At 44.9% G+C, this 15365-nt stretch overlaps 1 protein-coding gene across 18 annotated transcripts in view; it reads right to left on the reverse strand.

Annotated features, from left to right (window-relative positions):
* The window catches only part of CACNA1A (calcium voltage-gated channel subunit alpha1 A), a 2932691-nt gene that overhangs the window by 1494207 nt on the left and 1423119 nt on the right, over positions 1-15365 (reverse strand). For 10 of the 18 annotated variants that reach the window (XM_069604315.1, XM_069604311.1, XM_069604309.1 and 7 more), the window contains 4 exons: positions 5990-6062; positions 5319-5436; positions 4724-4800; positions 1435-1541 (listed from right to left, as the gene is read on the reverse strand). In XM_069604315.1, coding sequence (XP_069460416.1) covers positions 1435-1541; positions 4724-4800; positions 5319-5436; positions 5990-6062 — 375 coding nt within the window. The remainder of the gene's footprint in view (positions 1-1434; positions 1542-4723; positions 4801-5318; positions 5437-5989; positions 6063-15365) is intronic. The other 8 variants (XM_069604327.1, XM_069604317.1, XM_069604313.1 and 5 more) reach the window with 1 other exon arrangement.

The following is a 15365-nucleotide window of genomic DNA, read 5'->3' on the forward strand; positions in this document are numbered from 1 at the left end:
AAGGCCCTACTGCATGCTGACAAACCCCCCATGAGAGGGTTACACTACCTGCATATATATATATATATATATATATATATATATATATATATATATATATATATATATATATATATATATATATATATATGTACATATATATATGTGTACATATATATATATGTGTGTGTGTGTGGATATATATGTATACATATATATATATATATATATATACACATATATATAGGCACAATATATATATGCTATCGTATCGCACTGAGCCTGGTGCTCTCCCTTTCATTATTTTGATTTCCTTTATACCTGATGTTAAGTTTTGGACTCACTGGTATCCTCTTCGCCCTGCCCTTTGCTCTGCTTTTTGCTTTTGTTTTTACTGTTCATGTTTATCACACTGGATATGGTTCCCTTCTGTGTATTGATTTGATCTCCTTTATATCTGATGTTAGGATATGGACTTGCCAGTGCCCCTTTTGACCTGTCTTTTGCCCTGCTTGTTGTTTTGGTTTGGGTTTACTGTTCATGTTTTTGTTTGTTTAACCTATAAAATAAAAATAAATTTAAATAAAAATAGAGATTGATGATTTATAGAGCACTGTACACCTGATGTCAATGTATTCCAAAGATTTGACAACAGGAAAAACATTTCAAATTCAAGGACATGTAAACTTTGTAACTTTACACCATGACTTCTGACTTCATGCACTTATTTGTCGCTCTCCTATTTAGGGAGCTTAATCAAACTATTTCATTTGATAACTGGTCCGGTTACCCCTAGAACTACTCTGGACATAGCTTCTGCATATACTGGACTTCCAGCCTTAGGGATCTCTCTCTTTCACCTCTTCTGTTGCATCCTGGTTTGAACAGAGCTTCTAGGTATTCTGTCGCAGCCTGGTGAAACAACTCTCACTGCAGTTTTCCCAGGACAATACTCCTAGACTTAACCCCAGCTCTTGCAAAGCAAATACCCCACAAGACTTCCTGATGCTTTCATAGACTCCAGGTTACAACCCTATAGCTTACAGTGTAGCTTCCCCATGATACTTAGCCACCTCAGTTATCTCCATTCACAAACCTACAATTCAATTTATTTGAGTAAGTGAAACCTATTGTGGTTCAATGTCTTCCTGAGCGCGGGCCTGCTAGTGCTCTTGCAGGTGTGGCACCCTTTAGCCTCAAGTCACTAGAGAGGTGAGCTGGGCAGGTTAGTTGCCTTGCAGGCATGCACATTGCCACACATCTGTTCACTAGAAAGGTGCAGTGGGAAGTAAATTGAACTTGCAGGTATGGGACTCTATACACTTTTGTCACTGATCTATGAACATCCTCCTTGTTACTGGGCAGGCGAGAATTCTTGCGTGTATAGATCTCTGTCATACCAGCCTATGGAGGGAGCGCTCGGCAGGCTGGCAGGCAGACAAGAGTTGAACTTACACTGCTATAGACATGCTGGCTGCAGACAGCGGGCTCACTTCCGCCACCTCCTTCGCTTTCTGTAGTGCAAGTTTTTGGTTGGCTGCCTCCTCTTCCTCCTGTTCATCCTAAAAACACATGGGCTGATTTAATGGCAGAGAATTGCAGTCCTTAAACACAGAAACCTACACTTTATGCCATCGGTCAATAATGCTAACTGCACCCATAAGTTTGTAAAGATTAAGAATTATGAAATAAAGAATGTTACCAAAATAAATCAAAGTTAAACAAATAATAAATTGCTCATTGGGCTCTCATGACTGTGGAACTCCATGCCCTGAATGAATGCTTTTGCATCAATGAGGGCTTGGTAACAACAGGCTTCTCTCTGATTGGCTGCTAACAGCATTCCCCACTTCTCTACTGCTTTTTCAAGGTAGTGCTCTGTCTCTGATTTCACTAAAGTAAAGATGAGGAAGAGAACAATGTGTGCAAAACCTAAACTCCCTACTTTAATTACACAGATAAAAAGAGCCATCCCACCACTGATACACAACTCCAGTCAAACACAACATCTATGAAGGAAGCAAGGTTACCACCTCCCAAGTACCAGGATCAGGACATCCTCTGCCAGCTAACAAACGGGAGAGCCAGAAAACATTCCTTCTAGGAGCCCCACACCAAGACAGTAATTGCCATGTAACAGGCGGGACAGCACAGAAGCTTATTTTGCTGAAGTTGCCTTGTTAGTGCAATTTCTGCAAGCCACTTCAGAGACAAGAAGAAAGTTAACTTTTCCGAAAATCTTCACAATTGAACATAATGGTTACCATTAGGAATAGTGAGAAAGACCCCCTTGCCAAATGCCCTGCAATAGAGAGAAAGTCTCCTCATCTGAAGGCGATGTAGGATATACTCCCCAGCTGTCTCCCTTCCGTAAGTGGCTTCTAGTTCAGACTAGAATAGTGAGGCGCTGCTTAAGAGTTCGTGCTGAAGGGGGACACAGTCCTAACACTTCACACTGAAGCCATTCCATGCCAACTAACATTAAGACAGTGTGAAGCGTTTCTTTTCTTTTACAGGTCCACTGGGAAGAAAATCCCTGCAACTTAATATGAGAGTAACATAAACATACTATTGTTCTGGAAGGTCCTCCAGATCACTCCTGATGCAGACAGGCCAGGTCACAGTCTCCCTTCCATGGTACCACCATTTTCAGATAGGTCACATCAGGTTTACCTCCCATTCTACAACTATTTACAAAGGGGTCATACTGGAGCCTCCTTTCTAGTCTACACCAGTTTCAAATGAGTCAATCGAGGCCTCCATTTCAGGCTACCAGCAATTCCAGGGGGTTTACATTAGGTTCTTCGCTTCCAAGCAACCATCGATTACAGAGGGTTCCCATCAGGGCCTTCCCTCAAATATGGCCACCATTTCCAGAGTGGTCACATTGGAGCCTTCCCTTGCGCGATACCATCAGGTCATTGATAAGTAATGATGTTTTCATTGATGGAACCCAAAACAAAACCCTATTTTTGCTTTGTGGTAAATTGCTCTTCTATTAGCAAAAGCAAAAATAGTTCTAGATTCAGAAAGAAGTGCAATTGCAAACAAGATTGGTCATTGGAGCACAAAGTGAAAATGCAGAACACATCTCATCAGTGCCAGTCCAGGGGTGCGGCAGACACAGACTCCCTCAAAAGGACTTCAGAGTGCAGTCAGTAAACTACAGCACCAGTGAAAAGGCTGTATGATGGTGAATGCCAATGTGTCCCAGGTATTTTCTGAAGCTTAGAGAGTGGGGTACAACTAATGCTAAAAAGAAACATGAAATAAAACAAACACAAAAAGGAAAATCACCAGTCTTCGATCAAGAGATGTGAAATGTTATCTTAGACACAAAACAGTGTGAGCAGAAAGAAGAAAAATCAGAGCATGGATCAGCAAAGCAATGACCACCACAAACAAGCAAGAACAAATAGTATTGTACAATATTATTTGCAAAAACATCACTAATCATAAATTCCCCTTTTGTGTAAAGTACCACACAAAGCATTGTTGGGAGTTGACGTTCTTCCCTTTGCACACATCAGCCTAAACCCCCTTGTCCTTTTTGTTTCTTCACGAGGGTATCCACAAGCATATACTTTATTTATTACACTTGTTTTTTCCCTTCCCCTTTTAAAAGGCACCCAACATTTTGCTAAAATACATTCTTCTCATCACCATTCCTACCACTGTTCCGTGGGAGAAGAGAGTCAGACGTTTATGCTGAAATCAACAAGAGTTTGCTGTTCTTTCTTTTTAACAAAACCATCAGCAGCCATTAAATAAGAAGCTTGGATGCTGAGAAGAATGACAGAGGCAAGCTCTGATATGATTACAGCCGGTCCTTCTCTTAAGCACGACTAATTGACCCCAAAAATCTTCACCTATCAGACCCATGTACCTGGCCTAAAATCATTTCAAAGACTCAGGCCAAAGCAGGCCAAAGCACCAACTCTAGTCTTAAATATCTGACCATTTGATGTTTCTTTTGTTTCTCAATAACTTTATGGATTTGTATTCCTTTTCCTTTATTAAAGTTTCTGATTAGAAGCTATGGCAACTGACTCGCGGATCCCCACATTATGCACAGGTCATTAGCTCCATGTTTCTATGGAAAATCAAACCTCAGAAAAGTAATCTTGTGGCCTCGTCAGATATTAGGTTATTAACAGGGGGCTCCTCTTTATATATCAAGCCATAATGCATTGGAAATTCTGACCACTATACATGGGGTGTCTTATATGAGCTTGGCTCAGTTCCCCAGAACACTTATGAAAGTGTGGTGTATACAACCAAATCCCCTTCAGCTCCAGCCTCGGATTTGCAATGGGTGGTCCCCGTTGGGTGCAGGACACAGCCATCCCTACCTGTAATCTCTGGAAGCACTGCTCATAAACCAAAATTCTCTTAAAGCATCCACTAAAGGATTACTGTGGATATAACCATGGATCCAGTTATTATTTGGCTATTTGTTCATTGATTCTGTTTAAATCTCCCTTTTCTTGTGTATTCTGTTAAATTCACTGGCCATTCCGCCACAGCTCTGTTCCAAGCTGCGGTCATTTATCCAAAATTGCCAACTTTACCTGTAAATGCACTCCAATATATTTACATAGTCTTACTTGTCCAGGATTATCTTAAAGCCCACCCAGTCTATGTCTCTTCCCCTAGCCCATCCATCCAGTTTACGTTAACTGCGAGTCCTCCTGATCAGGCAAAGGCAGGGGTAACCTTGCCAGAGAATAAAAGTTTGCCCCACCAACTCCACCTTGGTGAGCTCCTGAGCATTGGCCAGATTGTCCACAGCGATAGCCAAGAAGACATTCAGTAGGGTATCTGAAACAACGTCAAGGAAATTAACAAACCTGGCAGAAGCCAGAAAACAAATCCAGCAGTTGACTTGGTTTTGAGCTTTTAAAGCAAAATGGTGTGTTTTCAAAATGTAAAGCCTTCCAGATACACAAGGAGTGAGCACACCTGTGAAAAGTAATACCTGAGGGACTGTGTCATAAGCTCAGTCGAGTCAAGCGAATCCTAGATTTTCAGAAGTGGTTTTAATGAGCTTCCCGGTGCTTCACTTTCTTTCTGATCTAACCTTTATTTTCCAAGCAAGCACAGAGCGATGGCAGAGCACATCTTCAAGCAGCTCTCACCCAATCACCAGCAAGATTGGCGGTACCAAGGTGAGAGCATGAGAAGTCTAACAAGAAGCACAGCTGCAGCGATCTCTCTCAACCTAGTGGTGCAGCCCTCTAAAAACTGTGTCACTGTTAATCCATGTCTCCACATTAACCCTTCATTCCCTGAAAAAGCTCAACCTCTGCATACCACCTGTTAGGACAAAGAAAGGATACAGTTCCCAAAAAGAGTCAGCACGATGAAATAGATGGAAAACACCATGCCCGACTTGACACCCCCCTGAGATTTTATCCCATCGTACATTACAGCGTTCCAATCTTCACCAGTTAAAATCTGCAAAGAAATAAAAGAATCCTTAAACACTGCACACACGGTTTTTATTCAACAAACAATGAATGTGGGCACACATGCCTGCTATGGACAGAGGTATTTCTGCACTGCCATTGTGTTACCCTGCTGGGATTGATGCCCGCCTGAAACCCCATTTTCTGGAATTCAGAAGGCTGCAAAAATGGAGGCTACCATTATCTTTGTGATTGTCTACAAAACTATTTAAGTATACGTAAAGTTGGCAGGACATGTAATTTGGTTAATCTTTATTACTGGCTCAAAATCAAGAGATAAAGCAAAGCAGGTCCTTTTCTGTATGAATTTAGGTCTGCAATGAGTCTGTCATCCAGAACTTCAAGAGCAGTGTTCAATACGTTCGTGGGCTGATTCAATAACACTGACTAGTTAGGGCCCTAGGGAATGCCCTTTATAGGGCCTGATTCTGTGCAGTGATGCCCAACCCTTCAGTTTGTGGACTGGCACAGAACTTCCCCATGAAATCATTTCAGTGGTAAGCAACAGTCAAGCTAAGATCAGGAGAACCCAGACACCTTACCTGGAATACAGTCATTATTGCTGCTGGAAAGGTATCGAAGTTTGTAGGAGGAGTTCCTTCATCAAAATTGAACCTATAAACGAAAGGAAAACACATGAAGCAGGGCTGTATTGCTCCTGAACTTTGCTACTCCCCACCCATCTGCCTTGCAAGTCCCATGCAAGGTTTCCAACCTGATACTCGAGAGTGGTAGCATGAGGTTGAGATCAACACTGAAAAGTACAGTTTTCCAATCCCGTTACTGTATCTGAGGTGAGGACTCCCCTCTTTAATTTAATTAGATTTGGGAGGTTGCTGAAGGTGCACTTACCTGCATGATGCAATATTGACTCGTCACTGGATCATTCACAAACTCACACTGAGAGAATATACACACTTGAAATAGGTGAAGACACTACATAAACAGTTTGTGTACTCAGTCTTCAAGCTTGTAGCCCACTTGCCACAGCACTTCCTTGGTGACATTAGAAACAGAATCTGGGCCGGCAAATACAACTCAAAAGGGGTACAGAACCAGGCTGGCAGATACAATTCATTAGGGGTACAAACGGGGGCTGTGTGATGCTTTGGGAATTCAAAGCTGCAACCTAATGTTAACGTTGTCTCATTTAGTCTCAGCCACAGAGTCACACTGATATAATGGAACATCAAGCAACCTTTTATCTCTGCGCCAAACTTTGCCTCAGCTATGATATCCGATTTCACACAGAAATGTTCTGTGGTGGGAAGGATTTAAGTCCTCGAAACAAACTTAGAAATGTATGTTTGTAATGTTTCCATTCAAATCCCCAGAAACAGTTTTTGCTGTGCTATAATGTCCCTGTAAACCACCAAGAACATTTGAAATTGTAGCAAGTTCAAATGCATCTAGATGACCAAAAGAAGATTATGGTCTTCATTGTGATTTTTCCATAGGTCGTACTCGTTAGACCTACAAACAATTACAAGGAAGAATAAAACATGCACTTTTTTCGGACACCCAATATATGTAACTAGCCATTTCCAGTGTGACATACGCTGTTCTAGCATATCTTAAAGATCAATATATAGGGTCACTTCTGTCCCCCTTCTTAAATATCGGAATTACCACTGATCGCTTCCAGGAAGGGCGCATACATCCCTGTGACTTATTAATGGTCCTTGAAAAGGCTAAACTTATAGGTAACTGGTTTCTTTTGAATTTGAAAGGCAAAGTTGTATCAGATAGAATAAGAGGTATGCGCGGTATAAGAACAGTATCAGATTTCCATTTTTTACATGGGCCTCTATTATGGGTCTTTGTAGATGCGTAATTGTCAACCTTGTTCCATAGTAGAGTCCCTGTGATTTCATAAGATTGCGTAGAAGCATAATTACAGCACCTCCTTTCAGTTTTAGCTTGTGAGGAGGCATTCATCCTACAGCGTTTCGCTCTTTAGAGACTGCAATGTTGAGAGAGTAATTAACTGTTCATTGACACTGGAACTGCTGTGCCCTATGTGAAGAGAAGTGGGGGTGGAAAACAGAAACTTGAAATTATTCTGAATGTTTACGATAGTGGAAGGTGAAGGTGACCGCGTAGAACCGTGCTCATTCTATTTGTTAAAATTATAGCTGTTGTTGAAGTGGAAGGGCACAGCGAGGTGAACTTTGCCATTTGGACAGCAGAGGGCAACCTAACACTGATAAACTGCATCAGATGAGTACAGAAACATACCTAAGCATTTTATATATTTAAATATATTTAAATAAAATATAAATTCCCTTTCCCGTGGGCATCTTTGGTACTGTATGGAATTACTGCAGTCAGAGACATAGGATGACCTGCGGTTTAAGAGGGGCTCCCACTGGGAGAGAATTCCATAGCTTTACAGCTAAGAGAAAACCACTTCCTCATAAGAGTGATCAGCCAACTCGAGGAACAGAGAGTAAATTGGCTTTAGTAGCTTTAGCAGATCTTAGGTTCCAGTTTGGAGTGTATTTCGGAAATTTCATTTGTAGAAACAAATGACTTACATTGAGGATGGCCCAGTGTAAAATGTAATTCAGTTCTTCCATTTACAAGCTCAATGAATTCTCTCCCTATATCACTTAGAAAGAATGCAGACCTCTATCATTTAGGAGGCAATTCAACACTGTGCTCGCATCGCTCTCTTTTGGCTCTTAAAAAAAAATCTCTGGTTACATAGTTACTTGTTTTTGCCGTGCTTTACTGTTGTGTACGTATCTGCATTTCACTTGACTCTGGAAAGATTGAACCATGGATTAACTGGTAGGTTTTAATACACTTATATTTTGGATGTTTATATTAAAGTTGTAGTGTTCGGATGCACTTACGTGCCCAATCCATGCTTTGTTATAAAGTAAAATAAAAACAATAAAATGATCTGTAATATAACGATTATGATGGATAATTGATGTCTATTTAGGTAGCAGAACATTCTACAGACACATTGCTCATACCTATCTGGGAATTTTCTACACAATAAGAATCAACGCACTTGATGGGAGGAATATAGGAGAAAGTGCAACATTTTTTGCTCCAGGCTGTATCTTAAAACAGCTTATACTCAAATGGAATCTGAAACCGGAAAAAATGCACTGCCTTACTCTTCTTGAGGTTGGATACAGAGAAAAATCTTTCAATGTTTGTACTCTGCAGCCACCTATTCTCCTGCCAAAGGGGTCGGTGTCGCTCCTGAACCGTGCAAAGACAATTCATGCTTGGGAAGTTTGTCATACTGAGCACCACATGATGCCATGTTTCAGTGGTTTTAGCCTGTTTTTACTGTGACAGGAAATAGAGGGAGCAATCTGTTTCAATTAAACAGTTTAATTTTACAATTACATCTGCAATGATTGTGCACTGATTTGTAAACAGGTTTGTTGGTGGATGACTTGAAGGGTTTAGAAATGTGCAGAATAACACTCAATTTAACTATAATTCACAAGTGAGCTGACAACCCCTGATGAAAGCCTCTGCCTAAAAGTTTCAGCCTGTGGCCCATTATGCTAAGGCCTGTGTGAGTGAGCATGTTGTAACACTGTCACAGAGGGCCTCAATAACACACCCAAAGCCTCAGAGACAGTTTAAGGGTTTTTATTAAACTTAAAGAGAATGGCCCAACTAGTGCCATTCCTCTCTTTCTTCTTTCCCATGGGCTGCCTGTAAACTAGCCCATGCACCCCTAACACACAAGATGATGGTCACTACATATCGGTAACCCCTACCGTATATTACCTTCTCATGACAGCATTGAGGGCCTAAACATAAACATAACAGGTGTATTTGTAAAGCGCACATTCTCTCCCAGAAGGGTATCTTGGCGCTATTGCCAGATAACAGATGCTTAAGGTAGAAGACTTAACGATCTGGTCTCTCACTTCCATACTCCCTTTCCTCCTTTTCTCTGATCCTACTGCTCATTTCTCCTCTCTGTCATACTCTACTCCAATACCCCATCCTCGTCCCTCACTCCTGTCCCTCTGAGGTTCCACACTATCACTCTATCTCCTCCTAGCGCCTAGTTTTCCTCATTCTACTATTCTCACCCCTCTTGAGTACACTACACAGGGATATGGTCCACTGCTCACCCTTCTAGGGATTTAATGCCCTGCTTAACCTCCAGGGATATCATAACATGCTCTCCCTCCAGGGATATTGTGCCCTGCTCACCCTCCAAGGATATTATGCCCGGTTCACCCTCCAGGGATATGGTGCCAAGCTCACCCTTCTCTTCTAACCTCACTCTCTCACCTCTCTCCTTCCCAAAATCCACTATCTACAACTCTATGTCCTAACCATACCAGATTATCTTTGCCTATCCCTTGCAACTACTTTCATCACCTCCTGTTTCAATTTGCCCTCCCCACTATTCCCGCTACTGGCTTGTACTCTCTCTGCACACTCCTACTACACACGCTCTCTCTCAACTTCATTGTCTCCCTAATATCCCCTACACATTTCCCATTCTCCATCACTCTCACTCTATCACTCTTTCTTTCCCTCTGACTCACCTCACCTGTAACACTACACTACACTACACACAACTGGTATCACTCTCACAAAAACCTTACCTGCACTATGCTCCAACTGTGCCACAACCTCTTCAGCACTCTGTTCCACAGTTGTCGTCTGCCTGGTCTCTCCATCCACCTCACACCTCCTGACTTCACCCCTGAAACCCATATTCTATCTTGCAACACTTTTACACTGTGTGCCTTATGCTTCAAGCCATCCAAGAGCTCCCCTGAATGTGGGACAATCTGTGCCTGGTTTTGTTCTGAGGGGCTAGTTTATAAAGGTGAAGGGAATAGTTTGTTACCTGTAACTCCATTTCTCCAGCATTGGTATCTTTCATGGATTCACATGCTTAGAATATTCCCCGTTGTCAGACTGGGACCCTCGGTACACATATATAGCCTTTTCCTATAGGAAAACTTCTGACACTTTTGTGTCCTATCTACGTCCTTTTAGGACCCGCCTACCCATGCTCCGTAGGCCGTCCCAGTATAAGAGGCCCGCCCCCGCGGCTCCCCTTCAGATTTCGGCCCCTCCAAAGCAGGAAGGGTTAAACTTATCAAGCAAATACATTGCATTCCGGGGAGGCTGGCGGGCGCATGTGAATCCATGAAAGATACCAATGCTGGAGAAATGGAGTTACAGGTAAGAAACTATTCCCTTCTCCAGCATTGGATCTTTCATGGATTCACATGCTTAGAATAGATTGTATAGCAGTAACACCTGAAACGGCGGTGAGAATGTAATGTAATATACCCTCACCATAATACACAATGCATATGTACAGCAGGAATAAGTTTACTCATATAACCTTACCCACATAAAGTATACTGTCATCGAAAGGTAGAAAACAGACTCTCCACAGGGTGGAGCTTACCTTACTGAAACAGATGGCGCAGGACAGCTCTTCCCATCTGCACCTCGTCCGCATGCTGCCTGGCAAGGCAGTAGTGGCGGGTAAACGTGTGGGGCAATGACCATGCCGCAGCCTGGCATATGTCTGTTAGCGGAATTCCTGCCCATAATGCTGCTGAGGAGGACGTTTATCTTGTAGAATGGGCTCTAGGATGCCCTTGCAGCGGCCGTCTGGCCTTGGAGTGGCAAAACGCAATCGTCGATGAGACCCATCGAGCCAATCCTTGTTTAGAGATAGCTTTTCCCCTCGTCGACGGGCCATATGCGATGAACAGTTGTCGAGTAGCCCTGAGTTCCTGTGTACGATGTAGTAAAATTTCAGAGCCCTCTTAACGTCCAGGGTATGAAGAGCTTTTTCTGCTGCCGATGATGGGGTCGCGAAGAAAGTAGGGAGAACAATGGACGAGTGTTTGTGATACATTGTCGGAACTTTCGGGACGAACATAGGATTAGTTGCCAGGACCACCTTGTCCTTAAAGAATCTCAAGTATGGCGGGTCTATGACCAGCGCTTGCAGTTCCGAGATTCTCCTAGCTGATGTGATAGCAATTAAGAATGCCAGTTTCCATGATATGAATTTCATGTCCGACGTGGCCATAGGCTCAAAGGGCGGTTTCATTAAGCCTGCCAATACTGTGTTGAGACTCCAAGTTGGATGGAAACGTTTTACCGGGGGAAAAGTTCAAAATAAACCCCTCATAAAGTGTTTCACAAGCCTGTCGCTGAATAGAGGAGATGACTGTCTCTTCCTCGTGAACCTCGAGATGGCCGCCAGGTGCACCTTTATCGATGTGAAGGATAAGCTCCTCTTCGCCAAGAGAAGCAGGTAAGGTAGGACTTGTTCCCGAGTCACCGTCAACGGTTGTAGGCCTTGCTGTCCTCGACACCATTCACAGAACCTCCGCCACTTATAGGTGTAAGATTTGTTGGTAGAAGGGGCTCGAGCCGCCTGTAGAATTTTTTGACAATCCTCCGAAACGTCTAAAGCACCGAACTCCGAAAAGTCAGGAGCCAGGCTGCAAGGTTGAGACTGTCCGGGTCGTGATGCCACACCGTGCCTTTGTCCCAGGATAGTAGGTTCGGGACTCTCGGAAACGCTATTGGATGTTCCAGCGACAGGTGAAGCAGGTCGGAGAACCACGGTGCAGCGGCCAGTACGGTGCCACTAGAATTACCCGGCAACTGTATCTGCGTATCCACTGTACTGTCCTCCGTATGAGGGGGAACGGAGGAAAAGCATAAAGGAACATGTCCGTCCATGGGAAGGAGAATGTCTCCCCCATGGAACCCTCCTGAGGCCATCTGCTTGCGAATTGCTCGCATTTCTTGTTGTCCTTGGTTGCGAAAGCGTCCAGAGGGGGGTGACCCCATTTCTCGAACACTTTCATCAGCTGAACTGTGTCCAGTTCCCAATCGTTTATCTGGGCCATGCTTCTGCTGAGGGAATCTGCTTGCGAATTCCTCACTCCCGGGAGATGGTGAGCCACGATGGAAATCTCGTGCTTTAATGCCCAATGCCATGTTTTCTGGGCCTCTATGGAAAGAGTTCTTCATCGCGTTCCTCCCTGTTTTCTCAAATAAAACATGGCCGTCGTATTATCGGTCAGTACTCGTACTCGTGATCCCTTGATGTGTGGCAGGAATGCCTTCAGGGCCCATCGTACTGCTCTGAGCTCTAACACGTTTATGTGTAGGAGTGACTCCGTTGGAGACCAGCGACCTTGCGGTTGAAGGGTACCCATGTGAGATCCCCATCCGGTTAGGGACGCATCCGTGACTATGGTTCGCTGAAACCCCGGTTCCTGTAGGGGTACACCGTTGTTCAGGGTCCGAAGCAGCTTGTCGTCGTCCACGGTTATCTTGTCTGACCACGATCCTTGGGCTTGCGTCCATCGGTCCGCGAAGAATTCCTGGACTGGCCTCATGAATAGGCGACAGTTTGCCACCAGATGGATGCAGGATGCCATAGCCCCTAGGACCGAAACGTATTTCCTCACTGAGAGCCTGGTGGTTTGTCGTAGTCGGCTCGCCAGCTGATTGAGTTTTGAGGTCCTGTCGAGAGAAGGCTTCACTAGCCCTAACTGGGTCTCGAACTGTGCCCCCAGGAACACCAAAGTTCTCGATGGCCGCAGAGAGGATTTTTCGAAGTTTATGGCAAATCCCAGCTGTTGTAGAAGCTGCATGGTGGCTTGCAAGCTTGTGTTGGTCGACGCTGGGGAGGATCCCCTTACCAGCCAGTCGTCGAGGTATGGGTATACGTGGTGGCCTTGCTTCCTTAACCAGGCCGCTACTGGGGCCAGGCATTTTGTAAACGTTCTGGGGGAGGTCTTGAGCCCAAAGGGAAGAACCGTGAACTGATAGTGAGTCCGCCCTATTACAAATCTCAGGAATTTCCTGTGTTTCCGACACATAGGAATATGGAAGTACGCGTCCTGTAAATCCAGGGACGCTAGAAAATCACCTTCTTGAAGGCCGCGGATCACTTCTTGCAGCGTGAGCGTTTTGAATTTTAGGCTCTTTAAAGACTTGTTGAGATCGCGTAAGTCTAAAATGGGACGCCATTTGACATTCGGCTTTTTTATGACGAAGTATCTTGAGTAGACTCCTTGACCTCTCTGTGATGTTGGAACTAATTCTATCACGCCCTTTGCTAACATGAGTGTTACCTCTTGTTGCAGTATCTTCAGATGAACGCAGGTGGAATGTGCGGAGGGCTGTGCTTGAATTGCTTGAATTGTAGAGAGTGTCCGTTCCTTATAGTGTCCAGCACCCATTGATCCGTCGTTATTCGTTCCCATTCGTCGACATATGCTGGCACTCTTCCCCCAGAACGGTGTGTAGTCTGTCACTGATGATCTTTATTTTGCTTGTCTCTCGACGACGACGGACAGGATGGTCTCTTCCTGGACGTCTGGAAGTTCCGGCGTCGGTTTGCCGTTTGGGAAGCACGCCTGTATCCTTGGGAGGGGTAAGCCGACCTGCCAAAGGATCTGTCTCCAGACGCAGAGAATCTGGAATTACCTGAAGCCCCTCTAAAGGGACGAAAAGACTTGTAGCTTCGGCCACTCTGGAGGGCACCCAATGAACGTGCCGTGTCCGAGTCCTCTTTCATTCCCTTTAGGGCCTTGTCTACCTCCGAATAGAAGGTCTCCCTCAAAAGGCATATCTAATACTTTGTATTGTACCTCTGGTCTGAAGTAGGTACACTTAAGCCATGACTGTCGTCGTAATACGACCCCATTATTGACTTGCTTGAAGCCTGACTCAGCGAGGTCCACCACAATGTTTATTGCGTGATTGGAGGCTTCCTCACCCTCTCGGACAAGTAGCATTGCTGACTTCCTATGCTCCTCCGGAAGATGATCCAGCAACGGCGCAAGCCTGTGCCACATCTCTCTGTCTTATCTGGCTACAATAGCCAGAGAGTTTGCGGCCTTTACTGTGGTTGCTCCCACGGATAGCACTTTTTTGCCAAAGGCATCCTGGCGTCTTGCTTCGTTTTCAGGCGGAGTCGTGCACTTGTGCTGGGCCTTCGCCTTCCTCGCCGCTGCCGCCGACACCACCGATTCTGGCGTTGGTTGGGAGGATAAACACTTGGGGGTAGACTCTGGAGCCTTAAAAACTTTTTCTCGAGGCGTCCTTTCGCTGCCGGCTCCGAAAAGGGGTGACGCATTGTCTGCAACCCCTCCTTCCACACGTGGTCTAGTATTGGTATTGAGAACACAGACCTCCTTCTCTTACCCATGTGGTCGAACAAAAAACAGTCCTTTTTCTGTTCTTCCTGGGACAAACCAAATTCTTTACACGCCTTCTCCATCATAGAATGGAATGATGCAATGTCGTCTGGAGGGGACGGGTGAGCTGGGCTTCTTGGGGTTTCTAACTCCACCTCTGACTCCCAGGTTGGATCCCTGGAGGGGGATGATGAGATATCCGACATGGCTCCCCTGTCAGACTCCGAATCTGGCAGTTCGCCTTCCTCTTGGGGTGCCAGTGCTGAGATTGGCGTGCGTAAGTGCGTCGGTGGACGGGACTGGCCCGGCTTGTCGACGGGTGACTGTGGCAGGTTTGCCTGAGGTAGTCTCTGGTCCAACGACTGTACCAAAGACTGAAGCGTGGACAGAATTTCCAATGACAAAACAGATTGAGGATTGAGAAGAGGGGCAGATACCGGTATACCGGATCCCCTCGTTGACGACTTGTCAACCACTCGTAGCCCTAGGTCTGCCGGGCCAGCTATTCTCCCGCTCTCGTCCTCCCCCGAGGACAGCGACACAGCCTGTTCTTGCAGTAAAGTATCCGGGGGGATCGGATCAAAAACTTCAGGCCTCCAGGCTTCCTGTAGAACCCCCATTGACGAGGCCACCGTCGCAGTCGTTGTCGGTGGGACGGTGAATACCACATGCGTCAGTGGCAGGGTGGAGGCCGATGACTGGACCGCCGTCGACGACGGTGACTTAG

This window comes from Ambystoma mexicanum, chromosome 3q, assembly GCF_040938575.1.
Source record: "Ambystoma mexicanum isolate Mex_15411 chromosome 3q, UKY_AmexF1_1, whole genome shotgun sequence".
Lineage (NCBI taxonomy): Eukaryota > Metazoa > Chordata > Amphibia > Caudata > Ambystomatidae > Ambystoma > Ambystoma mexicanum.